Source organism: Lutzomyia longipalpis, chromosome 1 (assembly GCF_024334085.1).
Source record: "Lutzomyia longipalpis isolate SR_M1_2022 chromosome 1, ASM2433408v1".
Classification (NCBI taxonomy): Eukaryota; Metazoa; Arthropoda; class Insecta; order Diptera; family Psychodidae; genus Lutzomyia; species Lutzomyia longipalpis.
Window position 1 is genome coordinate 44373849 of NC_074707.1, and position 16709 is coordinate 44390557.

The 16709-nt window shown below is 38.2% G+C and overlaps 7 protein-coding genes across 16 annotated transcripts in view; 4 read left to right on the forward strand and 3 right to left on the reverse strand.

Moving 5' to 3' along the window:
* Positions 1–16: 16 nt before the first annotated feature.
* LOC129787554 (signal recognition particle receptor subunit alpha homolog) lies at positions 17–2444 on the forward strand. Its single transcript, XM_055823258.1, has 4 exons — positions 17–231; positions 308–825; positions 912–1729; positions 1802–2444. Exons 1-4 carry the CDS (start codon positions 115–117, stop codon positions 2230–2232), a joined length of 1884 nt encoding a protein of 627 aa, XP_055679233.1. The 5' UTR covers positions 17–114; the 3' UTR covers positions 2233–2444.
* Positions 2445–2759: 315 nt separating this feature from the next.
* On the forward strand, positions 2760–4483 carry LOC129787604 (acetyl-CoA acetyltransferase). Its single transcript, XM_055823323.1, has 3 exons — positions 2760–3012; positions 3158–3279; positions 3360–4483. The coding sequence occupies exons 1-3, from the start codon at positions 2964–2966 to the stop codon at positions 4371–4373; spliced, it is 1185 nt and encodes a 394-aa protein (XP_055679298.1). The 5' UTR covers positions 2760–2963; the 3' UTR covers positions 4374–4483.
* Positions 4484–4590: 107 nt separating this feature from the next.
* LOC129787577 (5'-nucleotidase domain-containing protein 1) lies at positions 4591–6622 on the reverse strand. The gene is made up of 2 exons (XM_055823290.1): positions 4993–6622; positions 4591–4707 (listed from the first exon to the last, which is right to left on the reverse strand). The coding sequence occupies exon 1, from the start codon at positions 6509–6511 to the stop codon at positions 5039–5041; it is 1473 nt and encodes a 490-aa protein (XP_055679265.1). The 5' UTR covers positions 6512–6622; the 3' UTR covers positions 4591–4707; positions 4993–5038.
* A 19-nt stretch (positions 6623–6641) lies between these two features.
* Positions 6642–7082, reverse strand: LOC129793039 (U7 snRNA-associated Sm-like protein LSm10). Its single transcript, XM_055832626.1, has 2 exons — positions 6940–7082; positions 6642–6882 (listed from the first exon to the last, which is right to left on the reverse strand). Exons 1-2 carry the CDS (start codon positions 7080–7082, stop codon positions 6642–6644), a joined length of 384 nt encoding a protein of 127 aa, XP_055688601.1.
* Positions 7083–7372: 290 nt separating this feature from the next.
* LOC129787648 (probable ribosome biogenesis protein RLP24) lies at positions 7373–8537 on the forward strand. The gene is made up of 2 exons (XM_055823376.1): positions 7373–7533; positions 7595–8537. The coding sequence occupies exons 1-2, from the start codon at positions 7453–7455 to the stop codon at positions 8087–8089; spliced, it is 576 nt and encodes a 191-aa protein (XP_055679351.1). The 5' UTR covers positions 7373–7452; the 3' UTR covers positions 8090–8537.
* A 162-nt stretch (positions 8538–8699) lies between these two features.
* On the forward strand, positions 8700–10448 carry LOC129793102 (neither inactivation nor afterpotential protein G). The gene has a single exon (XM_055832766.1). The coding sequence runs from the start codon at positions 8700–8702 to the stop codon at positions 10446–10448; it is 1749 nt and encodes a 582-aa protein (XP_055688741.1).
* A 421-nt stretch (positions 10449–10869) lies between these two features.
* Positions 10870–16709, reverse strand: part of LOC129787501 (uncharacterized) — a 40828-nt gene continuing 34988 nt past the window's right edge. For all 10 annotated transcript variants that reach the window (XM_055823147.1, XM_055823157.1, XM_055823148.1 and 7 more), the window contains one exon: positions 10870–16620. In XM_055823147.1, coding sequence (XP_055679122.1) covers positions 15964–16620 — 657 coding nt within the window. In that variant the 3' untranslated portion in view covers positions 10870–15963. The remainder of the gene's footprint in view (positions 16621–16709) is intronic.

The window sequence follows — 16709 nt, forward strand, 5'->3', positions numbered from 1 at the left end:
CAGTGAAATCCCCCTTGGATGTATTTTTTTTTGCTTCGTGTCATCGTGACGTGGAGAATCGCTGCTTGTTTGTAAAATTTGTAAAGAAATTGTGTTAATTTTTACTGTTAAAAAATGCTTGATTTGTTTACAATTTTCACCAAAGGTGGGATAGTTCTGTGGTGTTTCCGTGGAACTAATGAAATCTTTGCACCATCCGTGAATGCATTGATTCGCAGCGTTATTCTTCAGGTAAGAAGTGAATTCCGTATGTTTTCCATGTTGCTTTCTCACACACTTTTCCACTTCTGTTTTCCCCCCAATTCAGGAACGTACTGGAAAAAATGCCTACGATCACAATGGTTTGACCCTGCAGTACAAGCTGGACAATGAATTTGAACTTGTCTTTGTTGTGGCATTCCAAAAGATCCTCCAACTCGGCTATGTTGACAAGTTCCTGAGCGACATCCACTTGGAGTTCAGGGACAAGTACAAGAATGAATTGCGATCTGGCAGTAAAAACTACGGATTATTCGATTTCCAACATGAGTACGAAGCCGTTCTTGTGGCTGCTGAAGAATGGGCTAAAGCGCAGTCAAAGTTACCCAAGCAGATGCGCTCCTACGAAGACTCCGTCAAGTCTAAGAAGACTGTGGCATCGATGATTGAGCGCAAGGGGGAAACTAAGGAGAATGGACAGCCCAAGAAGAGTGTGAAGATTGTGGAAGTGAAGGAGGAGAAGCCGCTTGAGGAGGCGAATCCTAATTCTCTAAGTGAGGACGTTATTGCAGCCAACAGGAAGAAGTTGGCGGAAAAGTTGTCTGGCAAAAACAAGGTCCAAAATAAGTAAGTTTACTTTCACTTTTAGCGAGCTGCTGTGTCGCATTAAAAACGTGTTTTAACGTGGCAAATGACATTAAACTTCTTTGTAGGAAATCACCAAAGTCGCCACAAGATAAGGCGGGTAAAAAGCCCCGTGTGTGGGAGCTAGGAGGCACTGCTAAGGATATGGTCATGCTTGATCGCTCTAAGGATAAGCCAGAGGACGTAAAGAGCGATTTTAAGGCTAACAATGAAATGATCGGGACCATGCGTGGAGTAATTCAAGATATTGAAGTTGAAAGTGAAGATGAGGACGATGAGGAGGAGGCATCTGAATCCTCCAGCGATGAAGTTGAGGTGAAAGTCAATAAGACCACAACTGCTCCCAAGAAGTCATCCAAGATGTTTTCACTCTTTCGTGGCCTAGTGGGCTCAAAGAATCTCACTGTGGAAGATATGCAGCCCACACTGGATAAATTGAAGGATCATCTCATTTCCAAGAATGTTGCTGCTGATATTTCGTACAAACTCTGCGATTCAGTCGCAGCAAAGCTTGAAGGACGCGTCCTGGGGACTTTTGACACCATTGCTGCTACGGTCAAGACAACACTAACCGAGGCACTCGTGCAAATTCTCTCGCCTAAGCGTCGTGTGGACATTCTTCGGGATTGTATTGAGGCAAAGAAGAATCAAAGGCCATACGTGATGACCTTCTGCGGTGTCAACGGAGTTGGGAAGTCTACAAATTTGGCAAAGATTTGCTTCTGGCTCATTGAGAACAATATGCGCGTACTCATTGCAGCATGCGATACCTTCCGTGCTGGAGCTGTTGAGCAACTAAGAACTCACATGCGTCATCTCAATGCTCTTCATCCCCCTGAGAAGCACGGTGGGATGCAAATGGTTCAGCTGTATGAAAAAGGATATGGTGAGTTACAAAAAAAAAAAAGGATTTTCTCTGAAAAAGTTTATTAATTTTCTTTTAAAAAAAACTTTACAGGCAAAGATGCAGCTGGAATTGCAATGGAAGCAATCCGTTTTGCCAAGGATTCAGCAATTGATGTTGTTCTCGTGGACACAGCGGGTCGTATGCAGGACAATGAACCCCTAATGCGTGCTCTGACGAAACTCATTAAAGTAAATGAGCCGGACTTGGTTCTATTTGTCGGCGAGGCTCTCGTTGGCAATGAAGCCGTGGATCAGTTGGTGAAATTTAATCAGGCTCTCGCAGATTATTCTTCCAATGATAATCCCCACATTATTGATGGGATTGTCCTCACAAAGTTTGATACAATCGATGATAAAGTTGGTGCAGCCATATCAATGACTTACATAACTGGCCAACCCATTGTTTTCGTAGGTACTGGCCAAACGTACACAGACCTGAAGGCACTCAACGCCAAGGTAGTGGTTCATGCTTTAATGAAGTGAAATAGTGGGTGCATTTGTTGATGTTACCACACAGTTGGTGTTGGGATTAACCCCCAATTGAATGAGAAATTCTCTAACCCATCCACACTGTAACTATTTTATTATGAAAATAATTAAATAAATAAAAGAGCCTATTGAAGATGATTAAAATCTGTAAATAATGTAGAAGAAATTGGAAGAAACGGAGTGAATAAAAGATATTATTATGTCAACCTTGCTCTCTGTTCTTGCACAACAACATCCTGTGTTGCAGGAGCAACATAATGTTGCATTTAGCAGTGATAAAAGGGATTCTTTGGAGGCACAACTATGTACAACTATGCATTTCAACACCGTTGGTCCGATCGTGATGAAATTTGGTACAGAGACTCCTGATACCAGGCGGTTTTTACCAACGATATTCATTTCCCCCCCCCCCAGAGCCCCCCTTTATGTAGCCCCATATAAAATTCATGCTTTTTTTGTCTGACTACTTTTTGAATTTGGCGCGGTAAAAATGTAGTTCCAAAAGCCACCACTGCTGTTTTTTGGCGGGGGGTATGCTATCTCGAGCAGCTCACCTCTTCCGTTAGTCGCTCTGTGGTGTCAATCAGTGAGAGGTGTGCTGCTATCTGGAACAAAAGCTCCCATCCACCGTTCATTTCTTTTCCATTAAAAGAAATTTATCTCAAGTGTGACGTGTCCTCAGGTCCATAAGGCAACTCACGACCAAAGAGCAAATCACTGACAAAATGTCCCTCACGAACGTCTTCATTGTCTCCGCAGCACGGACACCCATTGGTAAATTAATGTATTAAAATATATTCAGATTCACAGAAAAGAAATTGAGAAGAAAAAGCTCAAAGATTGGGAAGAGATTAGCCGTGAGAGATTGAATGCAAATGAAGCTACAACATCTTGTGAATTAAATTTTCTCACCTTTTAGGTAACTTCAATGGTTGCTTCTCGAAGCTTTCAGCCGCAGATTTGGGTGCTGTGGCCATAAAAGAAGTTCTCGCACGCGCTAATGTCAAGGCTGAAGATGTTTCCGAAGTCATTATGGGGCAGGTAGAGAGTTTACGACGATATAATGCTATATAGAGCTATAAACAACATCATCGTATGATCATAATATTATTTTATTCTAGGCACTTACAGCTGGGCAGGGCCAGAATCCCGGAAGACAAGCAGCTTTGGCAGCAGGATTGCCCCTATCGACGCCTGCTTATGTCCTCAACATGCTCTGTGGTTCAGGCCTAAAGAGCGTTATGCTCGGGTATCAGGCAATCCTGACGGGGGATGCGGAAATTGTAGTTTGTGGTGGGCAAGAGAGCATGACCAAGGCACCGCATGTTGTGCACCTGAGGGATGGCATTAAAATGGGTCCAGCTAGCCTTTTGGACACAATGCTGCACGATGGGCTCACAGATGCAAACTACAAAATCCACATGGGTGTCACAGCAGAGAATTTGGCTACAAAGCACGGAATTACGCGAGAGGAACAGGATGAACATGCTTTGAATTCACAGAAATTAACGGAGGAAAGCCAGAAGAAGGGATACTTTGACAAGGAAATTGTCCCAGTTACCATCAAAGATCGCAAGGGAGTGGAGACGGTCATTAAGCAAGATGAGTACCCGAAGCATGGATCTTCAATTGAGGAAATGCAAAAGTTGCGTCCAGCATTCAATCAGACTGGAACTGTTACAGCTGGCAATGCATCGGGAATCAATGATTCCGCCGCTGCTGTCCTCATAATGAGTGAGAAGCAGATGAAGAGTCGCAACTTGAAGCCTCTCGCAAGGATTGTGGGTTTCGCTCATGGTGGTGTGGATCCACGAGAGATGGGAGAGGGTCCCATACCAGCTGTTAATGCCCTCTGCGCTAAAACTGGATGGAATAAGCATGAAGTTGATGTATTTGAGCTCAATGAGGCATTTGCTGCTCAAGCCATTGCTGTCCAGAGGGGACTGGAGCTTGATGCTAAAAAGATCAACATTCACGGTGGAGCCATTTCTCTGGGACATCCAATTGGAGCATCCGGATGCCGTGTTCTTGTAACTCTTCTCTACGCCATGGAGCGTATCAATGCTAAACGAGGTATCGCTTCTCTGTGCATTGGAGGCGGAATGGGAATCGCCATTGCCGTGGAGAGGTCATAAGTCAAAGTGGTCTGTGTGACCTGTATTACCATTTTCTTTTTAAAAAAAGTGTCTTTTAAAATTTCAATATGTACGGTGTGAGATATTTATATATATTTGTTATATTGCTATAATGCGTTTTATTTTCATTTTAATGGCCTTTATTGAGAGAATCCTCTGTTGATGCAACACTTGCTGCTGCTGCTGCTGCCTCATTCGATCTATGTTCACGAAGGATCTCTTGTTGGTAACGATAGCTACGGAGTTGTTTGAAGGATTTTTTTGTATCTCTGGGATTTCTTCGGTTAGCAGCTGAGCCTAAAAATTGGGCTTCAAGGATACTGGGAATTGATACCTGAAAAAAAAATAAAAGATTTATTATTATCTTATCGTACGTAGTGACTTTGCGAAAAATATGGGAAAATACGCAATTAATTATTTTTGAGATTTTAATATTTTTACGGCAGAGTTTTTAGCGAAATGTTTGTTATAATATTTGTTTTATGTAAACATGGAATAGTTCATATAAGTCATAAAAAAGCACAAAACATGGCAATTAAGTCTATTTTTAAGAATTATGTGCTCTTAACAAAAACAAAGATTAAGAATCTGATAAAAAAATCTATTCTAAAATGCTTACTATTGCGCGATTTTGAGCAGGAATTTGTCTGGAAATGTTAACTTCCTCAATACTTGTGGTAGCCATTAATTTCGGAATCATCCCCAAAAGCTGGGTAGGAATAATCAATTGGTTTCTGGGCAAGTACATCTAAGGATGGCACACAAATTCTGGAGTGCTTCTCAATAATTTCACTCCAGAATGATTTTTGTCCACTACAGCTGAAATAGGAATCCCAGCAGGTGGATTTAAGAAGTTTCTCATCATCTTGACGAATATTTAGTTCCTCAATCACGGCTACGGTGTCCCAACCACACGTGGTGGATGGCGTAAAGACATCCTGAATGAGATTGTCTCCAATGTAGAGAATATTGGGATTATCCATGGGTTTCTTCTGCTTGAGAATCTCCATGAGATCTTTGGCATTGCCTTGCGAGTAGACTTTATTGATTTGCAAGGAATTCGCAGGTCCACACTCCTCGTAGCCCGAGACGTCGAGGAAGGGACGTTGATGATCGAAGAAGAATGCTGGCTTTCGGGCAAAACAAATGACTGAATCAAAGAGATCCCGCCAATTGTTCCCAAGCGCATAACTGGCTGTAAAGTCAGCAAAATCTATGTTTGATCCCGTAAGGAGGAAAGTTGCTTTTGTACGTTTGAGTTCTTTGAGCCATGTGATGACACTGGGGCTTGTTTTGTGGAGATATTCATCAGGATGCTCACGAAGGAGATTAAAGTACTCACTCACGCCACTCTGAAAGTGCTCACGCGTGTAGATCTGCACGAGGCCGGAGAGAATGTCAGGCCATACATTGTAGGAGGCCTGAACACCACCACGCTCAGCATCGATGGCATCCACAATACGACTGTACAAAAGGGACACGGGCATATCGAAGTAGTCCAGGAGATTTCTCAGCTTCAACGACACCGGGCCATTCCAAACCTTCAAAATATCCTCAGAAAACTTCCTCCCAAGCTCCCAGCGCCTTTCAGGGCCATAATACGATGCAATTTCATCATCAGTGAGAAATCTTCTTCCATGAGCAGCACGGAGGACAACACCGGAGCGGGATATCCGCAAAATGTTCCCATTCTCACAATCAAGGATGAGGCCTTTTTGAAGGAAATCCTCATCGGCTTCCAAGGGCTCGAGCAATTTGGCGCTGTAACCTTTTTCCTCCACGAGGTACTTTGCCATCACTTGATATTCCATCCTCACGACGTTCCGCACATTGTACCTGAGCACGGTGTTGTCCAGGTCGAAACCCAAGTAATCGTAGTCATTCAAATTAAACTTTGCCATCTTCTTGGCTTTCTCACAGATCTCCACACCGTCCAGGTTTGTAATTTTGACACTACTTCGAGATTTTGAGAATGACCTCGAGTGCTGTTTTTGATTTTTTCTAATCAACCTACTAAAGTTACTCCCGTCGTGCCCATTCAAGAAATTTTCCAAACAACACAAACCGTAGCACCGATAAATTTTCCTACTTAAACTAAAAGGAAATAAAAAGGAATTAAGTCCACGCGAGGTTAGCATTTTAAAGTAGCCCCTTTTGTGGACTTGCTATGAGAAACTTAACTAACAAATTTTCCGTTCAAGGAAAATTCCCAGAGGCGCAGCTGACATTTCTGCTCGTGACGTGGTTGTACTCGCGCTGTACCTACTATCATAGAGCATTTTCCTCATCGCGCATTGTCAAAAAACAATAATAAATTGCTACCGTATCGATTGATCTCATTTTGATTCGCGGCAGTTGAATGAAATTGTTGTTGATAATGAGAAAACTCACATCTTTGGGCAGGTGGACGTAGCGAATCTTCCTCTTTGGCACGTAGAACTGATCAAAGAGATGCTGCTTCCCTTTTTCATCCACAAAGACAACTTCTCTCAGATCAACATTCATAAATCTGCAAAAAAAGAATCAATTTTATTTCCATGTTGCTCCAAGAATTCTCTTTTTTTACCCATCAACTTCTTCAACAATCCCACAAACTGTTGTTTCATTCTTGAGATCAATCACTAAACTCTTGTCCTTAAAGGCAAACAGGACGGAGGAGAGGGTATGGAAGTAATTGGCCTTTTCCTTCCGGGATCCAAATTGTTGCATTTTTCTGGAAGTTAATTTTAAATTGGAGTAAAACAATACAGTGAGTGTACTGCACAACGAAACATTTACTTTTTACTTAAGTTTTTTGGGATTTTTCCACCATGATGGAAACGGGACAATTTTTCTGAGCTTTAATATGATGGAATGCTCGTGATAAACCGTAAAACGCTTTTCCGATGTCTTGGGAAAGTCTCAATTTGGCAATATTGATTGAAAGAAAAATTTCAATGTTCGTTATGTAGATAATCGACTGTATCAAGTGAATGCCTTTGCTGAGCTTCCTCTAGTAACAAGTGAAAGGTTTCAGTTGACAGACTCGCACGTGGTGTTTGGAAAATAATAAATTTTATTTTGTGAAAATTCGCGGAAAATGCGTATTGAAACGTGTTATTTCTGTTCCTCCAAGATCTACCCTGGAAAAGGAGTTCAATTTGTACGAAATGACTGCAAGGTGAGTGGAAAATAAACTCGAGAAGATGGAGAAAATGCTAAAAGAAAAATATTTTTGTTAGGTGTTCAAATTCTGCCGATCAAAATGCCACAAGGCATTTAAAATGAAGAAGAATCCCCGGAAGACCAGGTGGACAAAGTCCTACAGGAAGACAGCAGGCAAGGAACTCACAGTGGATCCCAGCTTCGAATTTGAGAAACGACGAAACATTCCCATTAAATACAACCGCGAATTGTGGAGTCGCACCCTCGATGCCATGCAGAAGATTACAGAGATCAAGGAGCGTCGGGAGCGTCATTTTGTCATGGAGCGCCTCAGGAAAGGCACACAGGTGGAGATTGAGATGGACGTTAAGGATGTTCAGCGCAATATGGCATTGATCCGCTCACCAGCAGCTGGTCTACGTGAGAGGAAGGCTAAGGAGAAGGAGCTGGAAGAGAGTCAAATGGATCTGGATGAGGAAGAAATCACTTACGTGCCAGCACGTGAACTCGAGAAGCAACTTGAGGAGGAGGCATATGAAGACAACAATCGGGAGATGCTAATGGAGGCATGAATTTAGTTTGTATATAAAGTACAAAATGTTTGGTTTAACATTAGTTTGTCGATTGAAACTCTTCGCCGATCGAACGTTTGATTTTCAAGATGTTGCGTAAATATTGGCCGAGCAGACGGGGAAATGAGGGAAATGGGAAAAAAGTGATGTAAATAGACCTTCCATTTGTCCATTGGGGCAGAAGAGGCAGAAGAATGTGGTTTTTAATTGGATTGTGTGGGAAATGGGAAAATCAAGGGGGCACATAAGTTGCAATTAATTAATCCACATGGGGTCTAAAAATATTTAAACTCTATTTTCTGATGATGAGGTAAAAGGAAATCAATGAAATATTGTTGATTTCACAGAATGTAAGATCTTTTTCCCTGGTTCTCGCAACAATATTTAATAAATTGAAAAAAAAACAAACATTTTAATAAAATAAGATTTATTACAAAAAAAAAACAAATATTTTTGGTTTTTTAAACTTAAGACCCAACTAAAACCATTTCTGCTTTAAATTAATTTTAAAAATTCTTTCATATTTAGAAATGATCCGCCCCTTTTGCAGTGCTTTTCAGGCTTCCTCCCAATTTTATTCATTCGGGCAGTTTATTTCAAAGTAGCATAAATGAGAAATTTAGTGATTCTTTCCTGTGCCATTTTACTCATTTCCATCGCATGGGCGGGCTACTTGTACCACACAAAGTACATCCGGAACCGCAGGGCATACAGGGAGGAATATGATTTTATTGTGGTTGGCGGTGGTACAGCAGGTATTATTGTTGCGCACGAAATCTCCCTTCATAGCAACTTTTCGGTGCTTCTCATCGAGGCTGGTGGACAATTTGGATGGCTCTCAACTATTCCACTCGCCTGCACATTGCTTCAGGGTACTTCCGTTGACTGGAGTTTCAGGACAGTTCCACAAGAGCATGTGGGACGTGGTCTTCATGGACGGAGGATGTGCTACCCCCGTGGAAAAGGGCTCGGTGGATCTGGTCAGTTAAACTACATGCTCCACAACGAGGCTGTTCCCGAAGAATTGGATAAATGGATGAAGTTGGGAGGGAGTGATTGGGGGTATGAAGCCCTCAAATGCTACTTCCTCAAACAATATCGCAACGGTGTAAAGTGTCATGATGAATTCTGGAACAGCAGGAGATTCTACAAGACATTCATTGACACAGAATACAGCAAACTATCTCACATCGTTAGCAAGGCGGTAAATGACCTGAATGCCCAGGAAAAAGCTGATATTGTATTCCAACTGGCGGAGTACACAACGAGAAATGGAAGGAGATGGTCATCATTTGATGAATACCTCTATCCAAGCTTGAAGAAACCAAAATTTCACCTAATGATGAATAGTCAAGTCTCCAAAATTATTTTTGATGAGAATAAGCGAGCAGTTGGGGTGAAGATTCAAAATGAATCTGGTCAGAAAGTGGTGCGAGCGAGGAAGGAAGTGATTATCAGTGCTGGAGCAATACAAACTCCACAGCTCCTTATGCTCTCTGGGGTAGGCAATCAGGCTGATTTGGAACAATTTAACATCGACGTAATTCATCATTCACCAAATGTTGGGAGAAATCTCTTTGATCACCTCACAACGCCAATCTACGTGTCCATAAATGAGTCCCTATCAGTGACCAAGGAGAAAGTGATGAGCATTAAAAATGCTCTTAATTATTTAATTTATGGAACAGGGATTCTCTCCAATGCTGGTGTAATTGGGATGCTGAAAAAGAAAAATTCACCTCATGGTTTGATTATCTTTGGGATTGGCTCAGCAAATGAGGCATCTCTCAAACTCACCTCCAACTACGAAACAGAGACATTCAATGCGCTCTTCCCGCTGAATGGGAATGATACGCAGGAGGGATTTATTCTCGTTGGAACATGCCACTATCCACAGAGTCGCGGAAGTATCGGTCTACGGGGGAATACAATTACAAAGACCCCACTGATTAATCCCAATTTCCTAGCCAATTTCTCCGATGTGCAATGCATAATGGATGGTCTCAAGCTGGGCGTGAAGATGGTGCAATCACGATTGTTTCAGAAAATTGGCGCCAAAATTCACTGGCCCAGGCTGAAGCAGTGTCGCCACGTGCTTCCGAGTGAATCTTCTCCTCCAACCGATGAATACCTGGAGTGTATCATCCGTACCGTGTCAGTGATTGGGCATCATCCTGGGGGGACATGTGCTATCGGTCAGGTTCTCGATAATCAACTCAGGGTGAAAGGTGTGCGTAAACTTCGTGTGATCGATGGGAGTGTTTTCATTCAGCCCCTATCGACTTTTCCCAATTCCGTCATTGCTGCAATAGCTGAAAGAGCTAGCCATTTAATCCTGGAAAAATATATATCTCACTAATGATTCACAGTTTATCATTAAGCATCAAGCATCAGCTAAAAGACAACCCCCGAGAGTTTAAACAAATTAAAATGATTAAAACTTAATAAGAAGGTTTATTTTTTTTTATTTAAGAATTGTTCGGTTTTCAGTCAACAAAAATATTCTTTTTCTTTTGTTAATGTAACAATAATTCTTGAGATTCTCAAAGAAGAAATTCTACATTTCTGGATTTTCTGGAAAATTCTGGTTCTTGTGAAGTTTCCATTTTTTTTCATCTAAATAACCAGCATTGGGGTGCATTCACTTAAAAGTTTTTTTTTGTTTGTTAATTAAGTGGAGACTAAATAAAACCTCCCTTTTTTTACTTAAATTTTTTTTTTTAAGTTTAACACATTATTATTAAGTTTTATTGTATTTTTTTTAAATAGATAAATCTGGTTCTGAATTGAAACATTTTTTTCTGCTTGACTAGAAATTTTCTTCTTTGTATGCATTCGTTTTTCTTGTAATACAATAATTAAAAAATAAACTAATTTCTCTCTACTTTTAACAAAAAAAATGAATTTTTTTAATTTATTCGAAGATTAACTTGCAAGTGTATAAATGCATTGTTGTTTTGTTCTCATTTGAAGAATGCTATATTTTCTTATTCATTGAGTCACATCCATTAGTTGAAATGATGGCATTAGTAGAGCCTGCCTGTTCTGGAATGACTATCATCTTTAGTTATAATTTTTTTTTTAGTTTTCAAGAATAAATAAAAAATCATCTTACAACTTTTTTTACGCCAGTTTTTTTCGTTACAAACAATATTATATTGAAAATGTATAATTCAACGGCGCATTGTGCTCTCTATTTGGGTTATTATTTTTTCACAAATTTTTAAAAATATAACCTATATATATATATGTATATATATGAATTTTATTTGGTCGAACGTTATGTATAAATTTGTTTTTTCTTCTTCTATGTTATAATTGTTGCATTATATCTCCTGTTAGTTTATTTATAGTTTCATTTTTTTATTTTTTTTATTTTGGTTATTACATTTATTTTATAATTTATATATGCCTTATTTTTCATTCTCTACGATTTATTTTTTTATTATAAATTGCATATCTTTCTGTTAATTTTTTTTCTTTAATAGCTCTCACTCAAAGAGATTTTGAAGCTTATTATTTTATTATCCATCGAATTTCCAAAACTTTCCTTTATTATAGATACCTATATATCCCATCCCCCAAGAAATTCGCCCAAAACTATAAATCGCTTTACGATTCGCAACGTTTCTAAAGCTTTTGGAAATAAGACTTTTTTGCTTCTCTGTTTTGTCTGTGTGTCTCTTGTTTTGTTCATTGTTCCGTTCGCTTTCATACCAAATGCTTCAAAATAAAATAAATTTTCATTTCAAGAGCGATATAAAAGTTACTTGAAAAGTTCCAAATGGAAAGAGACAGCGTCTTGGCATATAAAATTAATTCTTTCTGATTTTTTTTCTCATTAGAAGTTGTAGGTCTATGACCCTAATGACCTTGATATTCCCCTACCAGTCCCTTCTATTTAATTTTGGTATATGTATGTATATCGAAAACTCGACCTAATTATCATTTCATTATAAATTAGTTTTTTTGTTTAATTAAATAGGCCTACATTTCGCTAATAAATATACCAAGAACCCCAATTTTGTAGTTCATAAGTTTGTTTTTCAAGGCCAAAGGTTACAAACCTTTTTGCAGGCCGTATCAATTTATTTAGATTTTCATTTACTTTTATTTTATTTAGCCAGAAATGGATTTTTATTTCAACCACAACATTTCAATGCAAAATTAAATCTTTTTCACGGAATAAAATGGCACGAGTGAGAGCTATCCCGCGAAAAGGCTGTTTCTTTAGCCATTTCTTTTAACTGAGATTCTTTCTTTGAAAGCTGTTTGGGTATCTCAACATTCGAAAAATCTAGCCTAGATGGTTTAGGGTTTTCTTTGGAGATCAAAATAAATTATTTCTAAGCTCAAAGTTTTATTACAAAAAAAATGTTAAAAAAAATGTGATTTTCAAATATCTGTAAGAACAAATTTTAAACGTTAGAATAAACGTCTAACGTTAGAACATTAAACAAACTGAATTCTCAAAAGCTGCTAATTTACGTTTAATCATTTATTCTTAACCAATTTTTAGCTTCATTTAAATTTAAAAATTAATTCTGGCTAGTCAATTTTTGCAAACATTATGAACTTTTATATCAACTTTCAATCAGATTTATTCTTCATTAAGCCTCTTAGATGGTTTTTCTGGCAAAGAAAGAATCACAGCTCGGTATTTTGCACTGTCTTGAAATTAAATTATTTTCTTTTTTTTTCTAGGAAATTCATATTGTTGGCTCCAAGTATGTTGTACTTATTACAAGAATTATGAGTCTAACTACATAAATTTTTTTGTATGAGCTAGACTCGTAACTCGGAGCATTCATTTTATATTAAACAATTTCTTGGTGTAGTAGCTTAAATTTTTTTTTGTTTTATATTCGCATTAACATTTTTTCATATAGAAACTATCTGAAAGCTTAAAGCCATTTTTATTTTGTCAAGAAAAGAGCAAAAATACATCTTTTTTGGAAATGTTTTCCAAAGACTCATTTTTTTTTAAGTTTTACTCCTAAATAGGATAGTTTGAGTAATCATCAAATTATGGAATTGTACAATCCACGAGTTATTGTAGGTAGGTACTTATAGAGAAAAAATCCTAAAATTGATTTTTAGTAAAAATTTCATGTTTGATAAAAAATAGTTTTTGGTTTTGAAAAATGTAATATAGGTTTCTTTTCTTTTGAGTTGTAGTCAGAATTGCAAAGAGACTTTTTTTTTTAATGAAAAAGACCATAAAGATGATACATGAAGAGAATTTGACTACTCTGTACATCATGAGACTGGCTAGACAGGAATGAGTAGCCTCGTTCTTTAAAAGTTTCTCTTCGGCAAAATTTATTTGAGGTACCCACTGTATCTTTGAATTTTCTAAGAACATAGATGTACAGCGTAATGTCTAGCGTGAAAACTCGACTAAAAAAAATATAGGAAGGTGCATATTTTATATTATAAAATTATCCAGGAGTTTTTTTTCTGTAAAATGCTTTCACAATATGCTTTCTCTGTTGAGAAATGAAGGAAAATCTAACTTTCGCGCCCTTCGCGCATCAATTTATGTCGGTTCTTCATTGATTTCCTTTAATTCTTTTCAGAGATACATATCGTGTAGTGAAGGAGGTTTAGTTGCAAAGAAGGTAGGTAGGTAGGTACATTATGTATGCAGTTATTTTTCTGGACGTATTCTCAATCTTGGACTAAAATTAATGAGGAAATGCATTTTCTATTTTCTTTTGTTTAAATTGAGCAAATTCGTGAGTTTCTTGCCTGACATTTTTGGCAATTTTTACATAAGAGAATTTGTTCCATATATTTTGGCACTTTGCTTATGTATTTTTTGTGGTCTGTGAGCAAATACATTTACTTAAAAACTTTTCTCTATTTTCGTCGTAATTATTATGATGTTAAAAAAAGAAAAAAACAAACAAAATAAAATATGAACTTCCAGGATATAAAAATGAGATTCTATTTTTTTCCCAATGCAATGATATGTTAAATTTTTATTTTTAAATATTTCATTATTTTTTTTATTCATTAATGAGTGTGGCATTTTCCTTACTAATTTCTTTAAAAATAGTTTTTCCGGTCTGTTTTTTTCTCGCTCACACATCGCATTCGCGCGTATCACAGAAAATTGGTTTTCTTTTTTGGTATTTCATGTTTTTGCTTTTTCTAAAAAACTATTTCTCGATTATTTTTATACAGTTTTTCCTTCTTTTTTTTTATATAATATTATCATAATTTTATACTCCTAAGGTTCATTTTTTTTTAAATATAATGTATGCAAGTTATAATATTTTTCAATTAAATTATTGCAAGGAAACTATATAATTATCTTTATCCGATACAATCCATTCTCGAGTGAGCATGAATATCCTGTAAAATTTCAAATTTTGAGATATTTTAGCTGTGTTTCTTTCAGACACAGCTTTTGTGTACCGAGCAAAATCGAAAGTCGTCAGATCGGGCTCAAACTTGGTATGAGCACGAATTAGGGTCCCCACATTCCAAAAAACGTATGCGCCAAAAAAATTTTTTTTCCGGCCGGCCGGCCGGCCGGCCGGCCGGATTATAAACTTAAATTGCAAGAGAACGGTGATAGATAGAGACTTGCGGTAAACGGCAAAGTTTAAATATCGACCTGAAGAAATCCGATTATGAAGTCAAATCCACCCCCCCACCCCTCCGTCCGCCATTTTGGATAACCTCAAAATTTTGTTTTCGCTATATCTCAGCCCCTATTATAGGTAGAGGTCTGAAATTTTGATATGTTGTAGGGGCCATCAAGAGCTTTCCAACGATACCTCATTTTCGAAAATCGGTCAAGCCGTTTAGTCAATATGGCCGCCACAATTTTTCATCGAAAATCGACCATAACTCGAAAACGGCTTGACCGATTTTGATCAACCCGGGGTCAAATGAAAGATCTCAACAAACCCTACAACTCTCTAGAACATCCGAAGTTTCAAAAGTGACCGCTAGGGGGCCAAAAATCAAAAACAAAATTTTCGATTAGTTTTCGATGAATATCTCGAAAACGACGACATAAATTTTTTTCATTTTTTCATATGTTGTAGCTGACCATATTATCTAGCTTCATGCCAAAAATGAAGAAAATCTATGGATCCGTTCTCGAGATATAGCCTTCCAAAGTTGGCATGTCATATCTCGGGTTCTACAAGTCCGATCTTGATCAACTCAAGCGCAAATGAAAGGTTTCGAGAAACCATACAAATGTCTAGAACATTGCAACTTCGAAAAATGACCGCAAGAGGCGCTAAAATCGAAAACAAAGTTTTCGAAAATTTCGAACTCGAATTTTTCGAAAATGGCGACATAAATTTTTTTCAGTTTTCGATATGTTATAGCTGACTTCGAGACCTTTAAAACAAAAAAAAATTTATGAAAATCTATGGATCCGTTCTCGAGATATAGCCTTCTAAAGATTTCTTAGGGTATGACTTTTCTACTTTTCCCGACTTTGCGCGTATTTAAATTAATTTGCGTTCTAGTTTGCTCTCACAAAATTGGTACACTGAAAGAAACACAGCTCCCGTAAGCTTGGTCAGCTTACCAGTACATTTCATTATTATTTAGATCTTTACTTCTTTTTAATTCATTTCCAATTTTCTAAATTGGTAAGAATTGATTAATTAATAATAAGAAGAAAGGGGGGGGGGGTACATTTGTTGCTTTTTCATTTTCTTTTTTTATCCTTTTGAATACACTAAAAATCACAATGCTGGTCGAATTAATTTTATTTTCTCTTTATTATTTAAATTTAATTTAAACGGAACTTATGTTTGCTAAAGAAATCATTTTTTTGTTGAAATGTTGTATGATCAACATTAGTCAAAACACACGTACATACAGATATCGCATGTTAATTCTCAGAGTCTGTCTTTGTTGCGATCAAAACTCATTGCTTTGAAGAAGCTTTTGGGACGGCTTCCAAATCCACCTTGTCTTAGGTTGTGATGATCTAAACTACCGGCTCGGGGTCTACTTGTGACAACTTCCGGTTCTTGTTCACTCGGTTCCGTGTCCGTATCACTTCGTTTCCGCCTCCTTCGTACCGTAGGTGCTTCCTCGTGACTTCCCGATGGTTCTGCAACCACTGAAAGTGTCGTCTCAGACTGCTCTCGGCGATCCATCTCAGCTGCAAGCATCCGAATTTCCCAGTCGTCACAGTGAAGCTCTTCGTCGCGCGCTTCATCTTCATCATCGGGTCCATCGACATGTGAATCACTTGAGCTGTAGCTAGCTGAGCTATCTTCGATATTGAGGATCACACTGTCAGCACTTATCCTCTTGAGATTCCCTGTGATATCCTGCACTAGCACCTCTCGCCTGTATGGGCTGAGAGATCGTGGTAAATCTTGCATCTCAATACTCTCCTGATCACTACTCTCCTCCCAGGATCGATTATTTGTGCGTTCACTACGATGCTTCGGGGAATTTCTCTTCTTCATCCTACACTTTAGTCTTCGCTCTTGCTCTGGTGGAGGTGGTGATGAGGCAAAAATTGTATCCAATGAATCACCTCGCTATAAAACACAAATCATCCCATAAGTAAATGAAATGAAAAGGAGTTAAAAGACAAACAGAGAGACTTAAGCAAGAAGCACAGACAACA

Bases quoted from the DNA above. Each gene is read 5' to 3' on its own strand.
- LOC129787554 (XM_055823258.1), top strand. From the start codon at position 115: ATGCTTGATTTGTTTACAATTTTCACCAAAGGTGGGATAGTTCTGTGG. The intron at 232-307 runs GTAAGAAGTGAA...CCCCCAATTCAG, and splicing joins TTCGCAGCGTTATTCTTCAG to GAACGTACTGGAAAAAATGC. The intron at 826-911 runs GTAAGTTTACTT...ACTTCTTTGTAG, and splicing joins AAAAACAAGGTCCAAAATAA to GAAATCACCAAAGTCGCCAC.
- LOC129787577 (XM_055823290.1), bottom strand. From the start codon at position 6,511: ATGCTAACCTCGCGTGGACTTAATTCCTTTTTATTTCCTTTTAGTTTA.
- LOC129787604 (XM_055823323.1), top strand. From the start codon at position 2,964: ATGTCCCTCACGAACGTCTTCATTGTCTCCGCAGCACGGACACCCATT. The intron at 3,013-3,157 runs GTAAATTAATGT...CTCACCTTTTAG, and splicing joins CGCAGCACGGACACCCATTG to GTAACTTCAATGGTTGCTTC. The intron at 3,280-3,359 runs GTAGAGAGTTTA...ATTTTATTCTAG, and splicing joins CCGAAGTCATTATGGGGCAG to GCACTTACAGCTGGGCAGGG.
- LOC129787648 (XM_055823376.1), top strand. From the start codon at position 7,453: ATGCGTATTGAAACGTGTTATTTCTGTTCCTCCAAGATCTACCCTGGA. The intron at 7,534-7,594 runs GTGAGTGGAAAA...TATTTTTGTTAG, and splicing joins TTGTACGAAATGACTGCAAG to GTGTTCAAATTCTGCCGATC.
- LOC129793102 (XM_055832766.1), top strand. From the start codon at position 8,700: ATGAGAAATTTAGTGATTCTTTCCTGTGCCATTTTACTCATTTCCATC.
- LOC129793039 (XM_055832626.1), bottom strand. From the start codon at position 7,082: ATGCAACAATTTGGATCCCGGAAGGAAAAGGCCAATTACTTCCATACC. The intron at 6,883-6,939 runs GTAAAAAAAGAG...CTTTTTTTGCAG, and splicing joins ATTGTTGAAGAAGTTGATGG to ATTTATGAATGTTGATCTGA.